Source organism: Parus major, chromosome Z, assembly GCF_001522545.3.
Source record: "Parus major isolate Abel chromosome Z, Parus_major1.1, whole genome shotgun sequence".
In the NCBI taxonomy this organism is placed as follows: Eukaryota; Metazoa; Chordata; class Aves; order Passeriformes; family Paridae; genus Parus; species Parus major.
Genome location: NC_031799.1, coordinates 26763295 through 26780936, shown reverse-complemented (window position 1 = coordinate 26780936; position 17642 = coordinate 26763295). Strand labels below are relative to the sequence as shown.

At 52.9% G+C, this 17642-nt stretch overlaps 1 protein-coding gene and 1 long non-coding RNA gene across 4 annotated transcripts; one reads left to right on the top strand and one right to left on the bottom strand.

Annotated features, from left to right (window-relative positions):
* Positions 1 to 6: 6 nt before the first annotated feature.
* Positions 7 to 4786, top strand: LOC107215749. 3 transcript variants are annotated; one of them, XR_004495490.1, is made up of 3 exons: positions 7 to 2273; positions 2567 to 3256; positions 3351 to 4786. It is a non-coding gene; the product is annotated as an uncharacterized LOC107215749 (long non-coding RNA). The 3 variants fall into 3 exon arrangements; XR_001525231.3 differs by having other exon boundaries at positions 7 to 2937; positions 3038 to 3256; XR_004495489.1 differs by having other exon boundaries at positions 7 to 3256.
* A 5870-nt stretch (positions 4787 to 10656) lies between these two features.
* LOC107215825 (glutamine-rich protein 2-like) lies at positions 10657 to 17274 on the bottom strand. Its single transcript, XM_015652186.3, has 16 exons — positions 16871 to 17274; positions 16497 to 16568; positions 16172 to 16276; positions 15499 to 15759; positions 15294 to 15385; positions 15024 to 15132; positions 14682 to 14870; positions 14296 to 14418; positions 14031 to 14093; positions 13525 to 13689; positions 13247 to 13365; positions 12543 to 12608; positions 12143 to 12244; positions 11617 to 11710; positions 11353 to 11446; positions 10657 to 10995 (listed from the first exon to the last, which is right to left on the bottom strand). Exons 1-15 carry the CDS (start codon positions 17162 to 17164, stop codon positions 11357 to 11359), a joined length of 1944 nt encoding a protein of 647 aa, XP_015507672.1. The 5' UTR covers positions 17165 to 17274; the 3' UTR covers positions 10657 to 10995; positions 11353 to 11356.
* Between the last annotated feature and the right edge of the window lie 368 nt (positions 17275 to 17642).

Below are 17642 nucleotides of genomic sequence, written 5' to 3'. Positions count from 1 at the left end.
CGGCGGGATACACGAGTCCCGAGAGGAGGAGCGATGGGCAGAGGGATATACGAGTCCCAGTTCTCGGGTGCAGAGTGGCGGATCTGTTCCGGGAACTAAAATATGCGGCCTTGATTGAGAACAGCACGCCCCACTCCTCGCCGCCTCTGGAAGCGGCTGCCCCGTCTCTGGCTGTGGTCACTCGGCTGCCCCCTGACCCCGCACGATAAGCAGCGCGATAAGCGGCGACTCCCCGTGGGACCGCGCCTGCCTTGTCCCGCAGTGCTGCTCTCAGTGGCCATCCCCCGCTGCGGCTCTTTAATTGTATTCCTTTTATTCTGCTCCATACATTCTATTCACATCTGGCCCCCCTCTCGGTGCAGCCCTTTTGGCCACACCTGTCAGAGGCGACAGTCACCCGCCGGCCCCTCGGCCCGCACCGCGGAGCAGCTTCCAGAGCCCGGGCAGCCACCAGAGGGGCTCGCACCGCACCCCCAGCTCGGTGCGGCTCTTCTAGCGCCTTCTGGCCCTCGGGGCAGCTTTTCTGGTGGCTCCAGCAGTGGCCATGGCTCAGTCCCGCTCCAGTATCGCCGCCTCGCCCGTCCCGCGGCGCAGCTCTTTGGGACGCCGGGCAGCGGCCACCCCAAGGGGCAGTCGCCCCGCTTCGTGTAGTCCCTTCACCGCCACCTCATCCCGGGGAGAAAATTTCTGGGGAAATATTTATACCTAGCATACCCCTGACTTCTCTTGCTGCTACAGAATTCTTACGTAGGCTGAGATTCTTCTTTGGAAAAACAATCAGTGCCTGAAATAATTAAGAATTAATTAAGCATTGAGTTGGTCTGTTGTTAAGTAATCTTCCAGGCGTTTATTAGAAGAAAGCATAATTAAAAAAAATTAAAAATCGGTCTTTTATGTTTGTTTGTTTTCCTTTTTTATTATTATTTTTTTATTTTATTTTTCCCCTCCCTTTTTCTTTGCCCCGAGACATCAGACTTTGGGTTGGTTTGGGCTCGGTTTCGCGGTCCCGCCCTGTCCCGCTCCACACCTCGAGGAGTCAGTGGCGGGACCGCCCAGCGCCGCTACCCGGGATCAAACAATGAGCAGGGAATTTTCCATGCGCCCCAGCACCCGGGGCAGAGGCAAATCTGCGGCTATAAACGGCGTTTTTTAGGGAGTAATGAATGCCCAGTGCGGTTTTTTCCACGCATAATTGCATAATTTCTCCCTATTTTTTTTTTTTTTTCCCCCATGAAAAACCCGAAGCTGATCAATTGTGGGGCAATTCGATTTTTGGGAACATAGAACTTATTTTACTGTTTTATCTTCCTTATGTATAACTATAATTCCTGGTTAGTATTGTAAACATTATTTTATGTGTTTTTTTATTATTTTCATAGCTCTACAATAAAAATTGCAATTACACTTAAACACGCATATGTCTTACATTAAAATGAGATATAATACACTGAAACTCCGTTAACGTTGTTATGGCTAAAATACACACGACGGTGGGTTTTTACTGCACTTTAACCCTCCCGCTCCAAGCTGGCATCTACATGAGCTCCAGGGAACTCTGCCCACGTGCCACATTCCTGCTTTAATCCTTGTCTCCTGGAGCCCCCTCCTGGCCGCACTCTGCTTCCCCCGCTGCAGCCGGAGGGGTCAGAATTCGCCTTGCCAAGGGCTCGTCCCTCCCAGGCCCCGGCTGCCGCTGCCTGCCTTCCCTTCTCTCCGCAAATCCCCGCTGTCTCGCCCCTCGCCACTTCCAGGGATACCCTGTCCAGGCTCCTTTCGGTGCGCGCTTCCCCGAGCGCGTCCTGTAAACAACCATGGCCGCGGGAAGCGCCTTCAGATGCCTCCAGGAGGAAACCACCTGCGCTGTCTGCTTGGATTTCTTCCAGGATCCTGTGACGATCCTGAGCTCTGCCGGCGCTGCCCGTGGCGGTGAGCGGCGGGCGGCGCTCGGTGTCCGCAGTGCCGGGTGCCGCTCCCGCACGGCGCCTTCCGCCCCAGCCGGCGGATGGCCAGTGTGGTGGCGATCGTGCAGGAGCTGTGCCACCGGCACCAGAGACCCCTCACTCCCTTCTGTTACCGCGATAGAGTCCCCGTCTGCGCCGCCTGCCTCTCGAAGAGGCCGCTCGCTGGTACAGGGTGAGCGGATCCCCGTCTCACTCTCCCCCTGCCTGAGCGACGCTAATTTCCCTTAAAACTCAGCTCCCAGAATATGTATTTTGAGCAGGGGGAAAGCATTTCCCTATCTTTCTAGGGACAAAAAACCCCAGCAAACCAAGGTAAGCATCTAGAAGCCAAAACTGAGGTGAAATGCTGCAATTTGGTGATAGTTAAGTATGAAACAGTACAGTTTTTTTTTGGGACCAAAACTAAATACTGGAGATTGCAAACTCCTGCTCTCACACAGCACCTACACTGTGAAGAGTCCTTATTCTGCTTCTGGGTGCAGAGGGGAAATGGGGGTCCCAAAAAGGGCTTTGGACCTGGCTGGGGATGCAGGGAGTAGGGGAAAGGGGATGGAAACTGAAGGGTAGTGGGAGCTTCTTAAGGCCTGGTGGCAACTTTTTTACAGGAGACCTTGGAGAGATGGGCTATCCCAGCCTGGATATCCCAGTGTCCACTTATTACTGTGTGTTTACATAAATGTACAGATAAGGTGAGAGTGTGCATGCAGCATAGCTGAAGTTCACCAAAACATGGATAAGCATGTACGTATCTACTTCAGTGCAGCTGCAGAGGGTGAGTATGGGGCCATCTGTACTGGCTATATCCCTGATGCTTTAAGGGTCCCAGCCCCCATCTCCTTTTCTTCCCTTCTGCAGGAGTCTAAACACCTTCCCTCTGCAGAAGCAGTTTGAAAATTCCCTAAAAACCCTGCAAGAGGAGGACAAGAGATGTGCTGGGCTGACTGAGGCAGCAAAGGACACAAGGCTAGAGATGCTGGTGGGTGGTGCTGCCATCTGGGTGCACCACAGGGCCAAACTGCTTCATTCCCTCTCCAGCATCCTTCTCCTTCTCCTTCTCCTTCTCCTTCATCCCCCAGACTCGAGTTAGTGCTGAGAAGCAGAAGCTGCAGGCGATGCTGAAAGGGCTCTGCCTGGTGCTGAGTGACCAGGAATCACTGTTCCTTTCCTGATTCCATCGCTTGAGATGGAGGTTGGAGGAACAGCAACGTGATGAAGATGCTGAGATGTCATGGATCCAGCAAAGCCGTGCAGAGCTCCAGGCCAAGTGCCAGCAACCAGATGGTGACCTGCTGGGGGTGAGCAAAAACTTTCCCCCAGAATCTGTTTCCCTCCAATTGGCTTTTATTCTCAGGAAAGCAGCCCTAAACACCTTTCTCCCCTTCTCTCCAGAATGCCCAAACAAACTTGAGCAGGTATTGGAGCCAAAAAGCATCACCAGGAACACCAGTTTTGGCCCCAAATGGTCCATTTTTCCAATCATCTTCTCACCCTGTGTTCTTTTCCTCTGGGATTTTTGCTTTGGAGCTGGATGGGGTTGAAGGTTAACCCAAACTTGGTGATGGTGGGGGAATCTTCCATCATATCGTGCAGGAGTGGGAGCCTCGCCTAGGGAAGTAGAGATGTCTCAGTGGTTTTCTAGGAATGGGGAAAGGAAATTTGGGCATTTTTTGGCATTAAACACCCCAGTTCGCTCTCCTTGAGGTGTGCAGGGAGGAAGGTGCAGCCATCACTGTTCTGATGATGTCAGAACTGGAAACAGAGCTTGAGGACTTTACTTGAAAAACCAACACGCTGACAGAGGCAGTGACACAATCCAAAGGTGCTTGGAGGGTAAAAATTGGCAAAAAAGGGGAATTTGTTAAGCAGAAATAGGAAACTGGGGTGGTTCTGGGAGGGTGAAGAACTCCAGGGTTGGCAGATTTAGCTGGAAAGTGAAAGCATCACAAATGCTCATTTAATTAAAAGAAAATAGAGGATTTATTCCTGATTAGCCTTAAGGGATAGAAAACTGAAGGTGGGAGGTGCAGAATGCTGTTGATGGTTAATTAGCATCCAAATTAGGACAGTAATTATGTGTGGAGGATGGTCATGCCCCAGATGAAGGGAGTTGTGTCTCCCACCTCAGGTGGTCTTGCCTTCTCCATGCAACAGGGTTTGGGTGGATGTGGGGAAGGGCCAGGGCCAGATCCAGAGGTAAAAATCTGTGGGGTCATCTTCTATTTCCAGACATGTTGGAGTGCTCTTTGGAGAAAGACTCAGAGGGATCCCTGAGTGTGGGAAATGCAGGCACAGAAAGCTCTCAAGGCCTTGAGCATACAGGCTCAGAAATAGATATGGATACAAAGTTTGACCTGAGACCTTGGAGAAGGCTTGGCACTTTAGCACAATAACGTGAAACAGACATGAAGCAAGGATAGAAGTTTGTAGTTTAAGCAGAGCTATGTTTTAAGCAAGCAGAAATATGCCTCATGGAAGGGAATAAATCTGTTAACTAAGACAGTAGAAAATTTTAAAGTTTAGCAATAGAACTTGTTATAAAGTAGAAATGAAAGATGTAGTAATGTACGTTCCAGTAGTGTTATATGACTGGATGAAAAAGATGCATTGTGGTAGAATTGTGTAAGACAAAGCAATTAATGATTGATTTATGAGGATGCTAGTGAGCTTTGTAAAAATTGTTGATTGGCTAAGAAATTTATAAAAGGCATTGTAGCTATAATTAATACAGCTGCTGCTGCTGCTGCTGATGACGTTTGATGTAACAGCCTTACTGTCTTGCCCTTCCATGAGACTGATTTTGCAATAAAACACCTTTTACAACGTCTCTCAGTCGACCCCGTCTACTCTGTATCCCAATACTGGAGAGGGGAGGCCGGCTTCAGGGACTTACTGAACACCCATATGGGTTCAGTGCCTGGAGCTGATGCTCTGGTGCAATTTTTGGTGGTGATATTCCAATGAATAGAGCCTCATGAAGATCCCTCTCCCTGCCAGCAATCATGACTTTGGATCCAGCCGCAGCTCACCCCCAGATCCTGGTGTCATCGGATGGCTGGACTGCAGGCTGCTGGGAATCACCCCAAGCCCTTCTGCCGTTAGGAATGGAGCATTTTGAGTCTCTCCACTGTGTTTTGGGTTGGCACGGCTTTGTGGGGGGCATTTCTGGGCTGTGAAGGTTTGTCCTGGTCCCGAATGGGCACTGGAAGGTGCTCAGGAATTTGTATCCTGTAAGGCCTGCTTCCTGAACATGGGGTTTAGGCTGTGGGGCAGTGGTTGGGACAGCTGCAGGCTCTCACCTGACCCAGCCCCACATCTCTGCCCCACTGCTGCACTCTCGGATGCATCAAGGTGGCTCTGGACTATGCCGGTGGGCAGGTGGCTTTCCGTGATGCCGATAGCTAGATTGAAATTTTTTCCCCAGCCACTTTTCAGGTGAATGACTCTGGCCACTGCCCTGGCTGGGTAAGGGGCCAGCTATGCTCACCCTCTGTCCCTGAGTCCCCCAAAAATCCACCATGAACCTCCCAAGTGCAGACACTTCTACCACGCCAACAAACACTCCACTCAACAACAAACAGCCCCACTCCCCCTGCAGTCCCATTTCATTTTACTTACAACATCTAATTTAACAATCAAATTTCATTCTTTTGCTTCTCAATAGGAGAACAGAGGTATTTTTAATTCCTCAGCTGTTTGTCAGTGCAAGCATGGACAAGAAAAACAAGGAGAATGTCCCTAAAAGATTTTTAAAAACTCACCTTGAGGAAGAAAATGGGCTTTGCTACTGCTGCTAGATGTTTCATAATAAAGTTTTGCAAGTGGAAACTTTTCTGCTTAGGATTTGTAGAGAATTTAGGGGAAGTGGGCTAAAACCACATTTCATGTCTCCCAGGTTCACTCAGACTGGGGTCTTTTTGGGGTTTTGTATTCACTGCCAGGATGTAAGCAGGGAGAGAGGCCACAGAGAGGATCTCATCCCCCATTTCACTGCCTACAAGTGAATAGAAGGGAAAAAATCCCAAGTGAACTAGTATCTTGAAGCAGCAGAAAATTGTTACTAGGGTTTGACCATATAATAGAGTGCTCTTATCAGCAAGCACAGGCAGGAGTAGGCAGGTCTCTGCCTCTTGCAGACCCAGTCACTCCTTTGCTGCCAGACTTTCCTCCCCATCCACATGCACTCTTCACATTGGTCTGAGGAAGAGGAGAAACTACCAGAAAAGGCAACAACTTTTGTCTTTGGGACCCTAATTTTAAACAAGGGACCTGACAAAACAGGGGCACAGCTAAACACACATTACAGCCCTACTCAGTTGTACAATTAATTGTTTCCTTGTTTGGCTCATGATAAGGTTGGTCTTTCCTTGAAAGACAAGGCCCAGTGATGTGTAAAGAAAACATTTTTTTGCAGCTCCAACACATGAGTTTCCAATACTCCATCCACTTTTCGTCTGAAAAACTTTATGAATATTTAATTTGAAAGTCCATACAAAAAATAAACATCAAAAAAGCCTTCCTTTTTGTGTAACTCAGTAGCCCCACAGCTGGCTCTCCAGCATTGGGGTGGGGAGTAAATCAGCCTCTTTCTGCTCAAGGGCAGCTCAACAGCATTCTATCAGCAGCTGGGAGAGCAGATGGTTGGGTGTGGAGGATGCACAGCTCCCACTCCTTGAGCAGAGCCAACAGATGCAGCCCTCCTACCTGTGGACCTCAAAACCTTCCTGAGTGACAGGGACACCTCATACCACCCCATGAAAGAGGCTGTGTGGAGTAGCTGAAAGAGTTTTTTTTTTCCACAAGAGTCAAAGATTTTTCCACAAAGTTGGAGCCCAGGGTGCATTTTGTGGGGGTTTGTGGCTTGAGGATGAGCATTCCCAGGGGGTAGTTTTAGCCACTGCCTCCTGCTTCTCCCCCCATGCTTTTCCTCTTCCAGTAACACCTCAGGATCAGACTGAGTGGGAACTGTGCATCCAAGGGAAGAGCAGCAGGCATGGAGGGGCAAGCCTGAGTCGGGACTGCAGGCCCTCCACGATGGTGGGGTTATTAAACTTCTCCTGTTCCTCATTGAGGTCCACTGCAAGTGAAAAGAGGTGGATTTTGGGGATGGGTTTACAACAGTGCAGTAATAATTTGTTGATGTTGGTGGGTGCTTATAAAGATGGAGCTTAAAAGGTACTTTTTAAAATCAGCAGTGTGTTACATCCAGAAGACAGAAAATACAGCTGCAGTACAAACCAGGGTGGGGTGTGTGTTTTTATTCCTCTGGTTTTGGGTATGTTTGCTCCATTTTGGGCCTTCTCCCTAGGGGAGCAGCTATCACAGTGGGAAATGGGGATTTTTCACCTGAAAACAGTGCCCACAGGGAAGAAATCCCCAGATTAGGGAGGACCTTATTAAAGAAATGGTGGCCTCTGCACTGCTGCCCTGAGGAGAAAGTGCTGATGAACTACCATTTTTTTAGAGAAGGCTATCCCCTTTTAGGTGAGAATAAGATTTGTTGTTTTCAGCACTAGCAGTGGATGTGGGGAAGAAACAGCTCCAAAAATATCCCTAAATCCTACCAGAATTAATCCATATTCCAACTAGGGGGAAGGGGGGGGGGGTAAAGGTTTTCAGGTGTCATCAGTTTGCCCAGTTGCCCCCTCCAGGGGCCTGTGCATCTCTTCTTACCCAGTTTATTTGGATAAAATTTCACAATTTCATTTAATTTTTTCCATTTTATAATTTCTCCTGCTCTGAGAAGAGGCTTTTTCTCCCCAAAAATGAAGCCAAGCAGGATGTTTCTCCTGCCAAGCCCTTCATTGCCCAAAATCCTCCCCAAAAATCTGCATCTGAGGGTTTATTTAACCTCAAAGGGCCTTTTTTAACATAGGATGAAGCACTGTAGTGCATTTCAGGGCCTTAGCGGCATGAATAGAGCAATAGCTGAGTTGAGCAAAAGAGATCTGAATTTTGTATAATTTTTAGTTTTTGCCTTTTATCCTCTGAAATAGAATAACTCTGTATAGACCCGTGCTTTAGACCTGAATTTCCCACATGGAGGAATTCCCCCCTGGAGCTATGGTGAGCCAGCTGTACTTGGCTGCTCACCTGAATCCTCTGCATGAAAACTCACTATGAACTGAACTTTGTCTTTAAATAAACTGGTTAAGTTCAGCAATTTATTGTGTCACTCATAAGCTGGCACTGGTGTATTAAACAAGGTGTTTTTGAGCCACACTGCAGTGCTGCTGCAGGTGGGACACTCCAGGGGATGGGGACAGCTAGAGGTAAGGGTATTCAGAGAGAAATTGCTCTATGAAAACAAAGACATCTAGGATGGGGGTTTGAGGACTTAGGGGGAAAGGGACCTCTGGGGCTGGCTGGGGACCCAGGGAGGTCAGGGACCTCTAAGGCATACAGATGACATGCAGTGTTGCAGGTCAGGGGTGAGTGACATACCCATCTTGAGGTGCGCCCATCCCCAGTTCCATGACCCTCAGCACGTTTGCTGGGTCAGGGCCAGGGTTCACCACCCTTGTGTCTCTATCCTCAACAGTCAGCCCAGGGGAAGAATGAGCTTCTTTATACTTGCACTTTTGTTTGACCAGCAGTTATTGATGTGACTGGCCATAAAATAATGGTGCCAAGAAGCAAGAGGACACTGACAGTTTTAAGCAGGTCCAAGCCCACTGTAAAGACCTGATTAAAGCTATAAATGCAGTGTCCTGGGAGGTCAGCAAGGAGCACTCTGGCTCACAGGACACAAGGAGGTGTTCCAGCTCACTCCTCACCTAGCAGGTAAATCATGGATCCCATGCGGGCCACAGGACCAGATCTTATCCTGCTCCCACATCTCCTCTCCAGCTTCTGCTGTAGCCTCCCACCTCTGTAGCTCTCTGGCCACAGGTTTCCAACCAGCCTCACATCCACCAATGCAACCCTCTTAGGGATCTATGATCTTGCCAGCAAAGGCCAGGGAGCCTGCCCCCACGTTCCCATGCTTACAGATGCTGCACTAGCCTTCACACAGAGCTAGTGGATGAGTTCCAGCAGGTCTGTCCTCCCTCCTGGAGGTGCCCTGTAGCCAGCACAACATGAGGAGGAGATGTCATCCCATGCAGAGCCCCTGGCTCCTCGGGGCTCATGTTAAATTTTGAAGAGGTTTTGATGACTAACATTTTGGTTGATAAAAATTCAGTAAATGTTGTTAATGAAGTTTTCTGAGGAGTTCTGGAGTCAACGGGTTTAAATGAAATTGGGGAATAACAACACTGCTGCAAAACCAGCTGCATCTGACACAGGAGGAGCCAGACAAAGAACCAGAGCGGTGCTAGAAATTCTGCTGCCTGCAAATGTCCCAGCAGTGACGAGGAGTCTGGAGTTCTGGAGTAAATATCCAGTGTCCTCCAAAAGCAGATACTGGACCTGCCAAATGGTCTTGGAACCAGCCCCAGCACCTGGCACCAGACATCCAGCCATGGGCTCTCAGGCACTTCAAATCCCAAGCTATCTTCACTCCTCAACATCCTGACCCCCTGCAGCCAGGGTGAGATGTCTCCAACCTTCTCCAGCACCTTCAGCTCCCCAGTACCCCTCTTCATGGCCCCCAGCATGCCATCCCGATGGTGTGTTGGGGTGGATGGTACCTGCAGTGGTGACTGCCTGGATCAAAGCCCAGGGACACCTGACTAGCACCACTTGGAAAAAGATGCACTGCGGGGCACCTTTTGGTTCCAGAAGACCCCTCATCCATCCACCATCACCCAGTGCTCACTAGGTAGGGTGGTCATTAGCATGCAGGGCTGTGAGGAGAGAGGCATGGCCCCTGTCCCCTGTGGGTGTCCATAGCTGAGCCTGCTGGGTGCTGAGCACCATGGGCTTGGTGGGACCGTCAGGATCCTGTGCACCCAAACGCCCACCCCTGACCTGCATGTACCCTGACACCTGGTATTTCCCAGACTCTGAAAACAGCCCCAGAGGTCCCTGTCCCCACAAGCGGTCTCCAAACCCCTATGGTTGTCCCCAACCTTCTAAAATCCCCAATGCCCTTAACATCCCTGTCCCCACGGATCACCTTTAATGTCCCCACCTCTGGCAGTCCCTATCTCCCTGGAGGGTCCCACCTGGGACCAGCACCCCAGGGTGAGGTTGGTGCTTCCCTACAGTGCTGGGGAATGTGAAGCAGGTGAGGGTGATGTCACTGGGTACCTTGAGGGCCTCAACCTTTGGAGAGACAGGTGGTGTTGGAACTGCACTTGCTGCATGGTCACTGTCACTTATAGGTACCTATAGGACACCACTGTCACCTAATGGACACCAGGGACAATGGTGGATGGAAGGTGAGGACAGCAGTGACAGTGGCATCACTGCTGCACATTCCAAAGGGAGCTGAGCATCCCCTGCAAGGCTCCCATAGGTTTGCTATGTTCCCAGGGCCTGATGATGATGCTTTTAAATGATATTAAACCCCGCCCTGAGCCTGATGTGGGAGAGGGAGCAATGCTGCTCTGGCTCACCTCGAGCTCCCCGAAGATGCATGGTGCTGCTGCAGCCTTGCCAAAGAGCAGTTCAGTTCAGGGGTGCCAGCAGCATGGGTGGGGACTACCCAGGGTAGTACCATCACCTCTTGCACCTCCACATGGGTTAGGGTCAACTCTGCCCCCTTCACTTGGCTCTGGGACCCCCCCACATGACCAGCGTGGGGGCTCACCCCAATCTCTCCTGTACCTCTCCCCACCAAGACTTCACTCTTCCCTGTGGCACTTGTCCAGCTCTAGGGTGGCATCTCTGAAGCAGGGGATTAGTTTTGAAATCAGTTTTGCTTGAAATATCCCAAACACAGCAGGTTAATTTTTTTATTAACTTGAAAAGAAAAGCTGCCCTTTGGGCAGCTGTCCCAGTCTTTTCTTCCTGGGCTCTGAGCATCCAGTCCCAGACAGCTGCTTGGCTACTGGTTCCATCCAGGGGGACTGGATTTGCAACAAATGCTGCAGTGCCCAAGATCAGTGGTTGAGGTCTGAGACTGGCTGGTGCTCTGCTAAGGTGGTGGGGCCTGGGGGTGAAGGACAGAGATAAGCACTCTGAAACCCAGGGGCAACTGCATGGCCAGAGACTCTCAGGGACTGGGTACTGGCCCCTTCCCTCCAATATATGGGCTGTTTTCCTACATTGGCCTTGGCCATCTCCACGCTCCACTCCATCTTGAACACACCCAAGGACCAGTTGTCCCATCCACCAGTCACCCCGTTCTATCCTGCTTCCACCCCTCCTCACCTGCCCCAGATCCCAGACCCCAGACCCCAGACCTTCCCTGCATCTGCCCAGGTGTGCCTGCAGAGCCCTGCTCACCCATCACCAGAAAACAGCTGGTGCTCCCTCCCCCCACCATGGGTGTCCTGACAGACCATACCCAGCTAATCCTTGGCCCTCTTTGCCACCTCAGGCTTGTGCTCCTGGCCCAAATCCATGTGGTCATCTGTGCCCAGCAGCTCAGTCAGGCCAGGCTAGGAAGGAGAAAATGGCTGGCTGCAATGTGGGGCCAAATTCAGCATCCCCAAGCAACCCTCCCCACCCATCTCTCATTGAGGAAACTGAGGCACGGGTCTCTCCAGATGCTCAGCATCTCTCTCCCAGCCTCGTTCCTCCCTGATGTTATTCCCTTGACCATCCCTACCTTTTTGGAGAGGTGTAGGACCTTGACTGGTGCACTGGATGTGTCATGACCCCTGCAGCTCTGTGACTTGTGGAACTTGCTAGTGACCAGCTTCCTGAGGGATGGGGCATGGAGATGCTCATTGTCCAGAACCGTAGTGATCTGGGCTTCATCCTGGTGTGCCAGGGAGTGGGGCAGAGGGTGCTCCCTACTGACACATGTCCCTGCTGACTCCCCTACAACTGCTGCAGGAAACCCATGCCTGTCCCACTCTGCTGAATCCCCACCAATCCTAAGGTCTGGCTGAGACCAGATACAGCTGACAATGTATGACTTCAGTGCTGCTGAGACCAGGGCTTGATGGAGCAGTGCAGTAGGGGCTTTAAAAGCCTAGAGACCTGGGGCAAGTACAGCTGGCCTCCTCTGCCCCCCTGCCCTACCCAGGCCCCCTGACCCACTCTTTTCACATTCAGAGAAGAGATCTCCTTTGCCAAGGCAGGACTATCCAGCATCCCAGCGGCCAGTGATGGGTCCCCATGTCCCCTACCTGTGACCATGTTGTTGTGCTTGCTCCTCTGTGGTGATGGTAGAGGAACGTACAGCATGGCTGCTGGGCATCGATGGGAAGAGTGGCAGTGTGTCAATGTGCCTGGGAGAGGCAGGAGCCGTGGGTGGGTGACAAGGTACAAACAAACCACCCCATCTTGGGGCAGAACACCAAAACCCACAGCATCCCTCTGCTTGCTGCCCTCAGGGAGGTGTTCCTGGAGGGATTCCCACTCCACATCTGAAAGATATGGCTTCAGAGAGGGGTCAGCAGAGTCAGACCCTCCAGACAAACACTCTGACCCCTGTGCCTGAGACAGCAGGGCACCACTAGCACCCATCCCCCTCACCTCACCCCACCCACATAGCCCCCTGATATACCGGTGCCAGGTGCTACTCACAGGCCAGGCACCTGCACGTTGAGCTGCCGGTCGCAGGACAGGCACTTGTACGGGACCAGCAGCTGCCTGAGGGAGAAAGGGCAGGGTGAGCTCCTGATGGGGCTCTAGTGCACACAGCCAGCAGCTCACAGGCAGCAGCAGATGTCAGGCATGTCGCTGCTGCAAGGAGCCTCAATGTTTGCAGAGGGAACTGTGGCATGTTGAGCCTGGTTTTCCTCCCATCCAAGGGGACAAGGAGATGAGCTTGCCTTGGCAGCACTGGCACTGCTGAATTGTGTCTGTGGCCCATGGCTGCTCAGAGCAGTCAGGGATTTGAGGGGAAAGGTGCAGGCACCCACACATCCAAAACAGTCCTTCCCCTGGTGTCATTGCCTTGTCTGTGCTCACAACTCCCCCGTGCCTTGCTAAGGAGGACAGGTCATGACTGAGGCCTGTGGAACCATGTGTTGCAGCCCAGTTACCAGGGGAATGACCCTATGTCTTCCATCCTTGAACCTCTGCACCCACATTCCAGTTCTGGATGGCTGCCCATTCTTGTGCCTCCTTTAGTGTGAGGAACCTAGTACTGATGGGTGAAGAAGGTGTAGCTGCTTTGTCAGCATCCCTGCAGTTTGTTGGCTACATTGCTCCAATGGCAGGGTACCATCCAGGAAGGAATGAGGACAGTGCTGTTGCCAAAGACAATACCATCCCATTGCACTCACTGCTTAATTCCAGCAGCGTCGTCAATCTCTACTGACAACTCGTCCTTGAGATCCTTGATGATCCTTGCCCAGTTTTCCTCCAGCTGCTTCTGGAAAGGTCCCAGCTCCAGGCGATCCAGCTGTGGACAGATGCACACCCTCAATCACCTGCTCCAGAATGGAACATGGTAATCCCCAGGGAAAAGCCAGCAGAGGGGGAAACCTCAGAGAGATGCTGCTTCAGGCTGCAAAGCCCACAAGGAGCCAGTTTCATACCGTGAGGATAAGGCACACCTCACCTTGGAGTCCAGGGCATCACTGAACCGCTGCTGGGCCTCCTGCCAGCGCTGCTCCTGGCCTAACACCCGTCTCAGCAGCTCTCGCATCCTCTCCTCCAGATGCTCCATGCTTGCATCAAAATGGGCGCAACTGACTTTGCTGCCCAGGGCAGCTTTGTCCACTTTCTAGCAGGACAAAAGGCAGGAGAGCAGTGGGGACAAGGCAGAGGTACGAGAGGCAGGGCCAGCATGTGTTTGGGACAGCGGTAGAAATGTTCCTACAGGGCCATCGTGCCCTTGTCAGGGCTGTGTGGCCTGCTAACCCCATCACCCCAATGGGGTCAAAGGGATTTAAAGAGGGAGACAGACGGATCTGGCAAGGGATCTGCAGCCAGTCTTGAAGTACTCACACCCTCCCCCTTCCACATTCAGGCCAGTTTTGTCACTAAGCACCCAAAGGGCATTTGTCACCCTGCCCAAGATCCCCAAGATTCCTTGGCCTGAAGATGGACCTCTCAAGACCATACCAGCAGCATCAGGTCCTCCTTGTCTGCTTTCTTCTCGAGACCCTCCAGGGACCGGAACAGAGCCTTCCAATACAGAAAGCATCTCATGACACCACAGCAGGGTCAGAGCTGTGCTCCAGCCAGCCATTGTTCCCTGCTCTTCGGGAAACGGCCTATGAACCTACAGTGGGCTATGAGCAGGTGGGCAGGGGATCAGACCTCTGGCAGTCTCCAGCCCCAGTGTGCACGGCGGATACTCTGACCCTGTGGGGGTTCAGCCACCAACCTCAATATCTTTCTGATGCTGGCGATGGTCATCCCGGAGGCTTCCCGTGACATAGCTGAGCTGCTCGCAGTCCCCTTCCACCCGCACAACGGTGGCCTGGATGCTCTTTAGCAGTTCGTCATCCTGCCCCAGGGAGAGGTGACAAGATGGTGTCATGCAAGGGGTGTCTGGCTGCCCTCAGGGACAGATCTGGGTTACTTGGCCATCAGCCATGAGCCCTCAGTGCTAGCCAGACATTCGTACCAAGGCTTTAATTTCCTGCTATACTGCCAACCCATCCAAACCAAATCGGGGCAAGCAAGGGGCAGCTGTACGTTACAGTGAGCACAACCAGACAGAAGGTCCTGACACAGTGTCCCAAGCCCCCCATGTTGCCAGCTGCCCACCTGGGTATTCTGTGGCAGTGACCTCAGCACCTGCTGTGGCACCATGGAGTCCACCTGCTCCTGAAGCCTTTCACAGCGGTGTAGGAGCTTCCTCACAAGCTTGGTCTCCACGCTGTGTTCAGGGCACACTGCCTGTGACTCTCCCAGCTGCTTCCCTGCACTCCCCATCATGGCCCTCAGCTGTTTCAGCTGCAGAAAGTGAGGAAGGAATTGATTTTGAGATAGAATGGATGCAGTCAGAAGAACCTGGTGACCAGATCAGGCAGGGAATGTGGCCAGGAACCCCACAAGGAGCAGCCTGCCATTCAGGACAGCAGCTGGAGTGCTGCTTCCAAACCTCACCCGCTCCTGAAGCTGGTCAACTGTGACCAGCTGCTTCAGTGTGGCCTTGGCAATCTTCTGCTCCTCTTTCAGCTCCTTCTGTTCCTGCTTAATCTCCTGCAGTGCAGACCTAGCCAACAAGATGAGGGTACAGGCAGGATGAGCCTCCACAAGGCCACTCGGGAAGTGAGCTTTGCTCCCCAAATCCAATGCTCCTGGATTTCCAACCCCCACACCTCCCAGCTTCCCTTCAACCCCGTAGGATACAAAATCATCTCCCCATCCTCTTACTCCAGCTGTACGGGGATCTGGCTGGTGCCATCCACCTCGCACTTGGCTACAGTCACACTCAGCTTTCCAAAAGCAGCCTCCAGCTGTTTGACCTGGGGGGAGTGGAAGTGGCAGAGTCAGGGCATGGACTCCATGCTCTCCTCTGCCTGCCTCCTCCTTGCCAACTCCTCCTGGCATCCTTGCTATGGGATTGCTATGGGCTTACCTTCTCCTTCTCATCCTGCAGGTCTTTGGCCAGGTGCTGCAGGGAGGACATCTGGTGCTGGAGCTCAGAGAGGTCTCTAGTGATGCTCTCCATAGCTGGATGACCTGCTTGGGAACAAGGCTGGGTCCCAGTGGTGCCACTTTGGGCACTGGGGATCCCTGTCTGCATCCCAGGGGTGGTGCTCTGGGTACCCAGCTTGCCCATGTCCGAAGTGTGGGGCTTGGCAGGAGCAGGCTGGTCGTGGAGGAGGCTGGCAGCATCCTGGAGTGGGATGAGAAGAGGGACTGCAGTCAGGACCTGGGAGCATCCACAACTGAGCTTGGGCCCGAGCCAGAGACCCTGGATGGGCTGTGGCTGCCAAACACTGGTAAATCTTTATCTTCTTTCCTTCTCAGCACCCATGTTCCCTTTTTTCAGGGCTGTTTAGCTCAAACTGCCTCAGTTTGGCTGAGGCAGGGAGTGACCTCTCTACTACCAGACTGATCTTCAGTCAGAGGTAGGGGCCTCTGAGTGGGCAAGGCTGAGCTCCCATGCTTCCCTCACAGGACACCCTTCCCACTCTTCCCTCTGAGTGCCCTTCACACTGGGTGACACCCACGGTAACAGGGCAGGGGCAGCAGGGCAAGGTCTTGAGGGGCAGGAAGGGCCCAGTTGCCTCTCAAAGGCCACTCACCTGGCCAAGTGCCTCCTGGATCATCCGGATGCTTTCTCCCATGCGTGACTGTGTGGCCTTCATCTCATTGATCTCCTTATGGAGATCCTTGCAGAGATCTGTGGTCTAGGAGAGGGGGGTGGGGGGGGAATGCACCTAAGGGCAGGCTCCCTGGGGACCTGGAGGATCTTTGCTGCACCACGTCCATGGGGCACAGCCAGATGGCTGGACACTGTGGGTGGCACTCTCCATTCATCTGGCACGGCCGGATGCAGCAGAACCTCTGGTCCACAGAGGTCACTGGCTGCTGTCTCAGACCTGTAACATGCTGATGGTGGCAGCTCACCTGGTCAAGTGCCTCCTTGATTCTCTGGATTTCCTCTTTCATGTTGGACTTAGCTGTCTCCGTGTGGGGCTCCTGGGAGAGACAGGTAGTGGGGGTGAGCCCCAAGCAAGCAGCTCCCCAGAGACTCCCACCCCTGTCCTGGGGAGCCAATGGCACACTCTGGATCAGCAGGAAAAGACCCAACATGGGAAGCATCCAGAGAAGTGTTTCAGCCCCAGATTTTCTCTCCAAATCTCCCTCCCTTTCCTACTATGTAAGTCAACATGCTGCTCCGAGCTTGGGTTTCAACCAAACCTTGGTATAAGGGCATAGACCCCAGGGGAAGGGGCGTCTTGGGGGCTGGGAAAAGCCTCTACCTTGGAGATGCTACTCACTTCGGCTTCAGCCTTCTCCATCTGTCCCATGTCGGCAGCCGCGGAGGTGCCAGGAGGGCCGCTCCAGGGCGGCTGCTGGGACGGCCGCCCTGTGCCCTCCTGTGCGCCGGGGCTCTGGCCCGGGACGGGCGCGGCCTCCTGGGCCCCCTCCTGGGGGATCACGTCCTGCAGGCCCAGCAGGCTCAGGTGTCCCAGTATGACCTTCAGCAATTTGCGGAGCGCCTCTAAGTTGACATTGACCTCGGGCGTCCCGATAGCGTCATCCAGCAGCTGTAAGAGGCTGACCGAAGCCATGGCTGCTGCCCTGCCCGAAAACACAGCGGCTGTTCTGTGCTCGGGAGGAAGCTGCAGCTAGGAATGTGGGCAGCCAGCAGCCTCCTTCCTCCTCTTCCTCTGCCTTCCGGAGCCCCGGCCGCACGTGCCTGTGTTTGTGGTGGCTCTGGTTGCCAGGTAACACCTGGCCCTGGCAGCCGGTTGTCGCGGAATCGTGGAAGGGACGGCTTTGGAAGGGACTTCTTACACATCATCGAGTCCCATGTTTGCTGCTGTGGTGGGCCAGGGACCCCTGGCTGAAGGGGTCCTACCCCATGTTCCTCCGCCACCCACCTTGGATTGGGGGAACACGTGGTTAGGAACCCCAAAATTCCCTTGCTCCCCTTGATCTTCATCCACATTTTCCATGCTGCATTGGGGGGGACAGCATTTGGGGTACCCCAACCCCCTCTGTCCCCTCAAGTGTCGCCCCCCTTGGGCTGCCCCGGTACAGCACAGC

Bases quoted from the DNA above. Each gene is read 5' to 3' on its own strand.
- LOC107215825 (XM_015652186.3), bottom strand. From the start codon at position 17,164: ATGGCTTCGGTCAGCCTCTTACAGCTGCTGGATGACGCTATCGGGACG. The intron at 16,569-16,870 runs GTGAGTAGCATC...TGTCTCTCCCAG, and splicing joins TGGAGAAGGCTGAAGCCGAA to GAGCCCCACACGGAGACAGC. The intron at 16,277-16,496 runs GTGAGCTGCCAC...CCCCTCTCCTAG, and splicing joins TCAAGGAGGCACTTGACCAG to ACCACAGATCTCTGCAAGGA.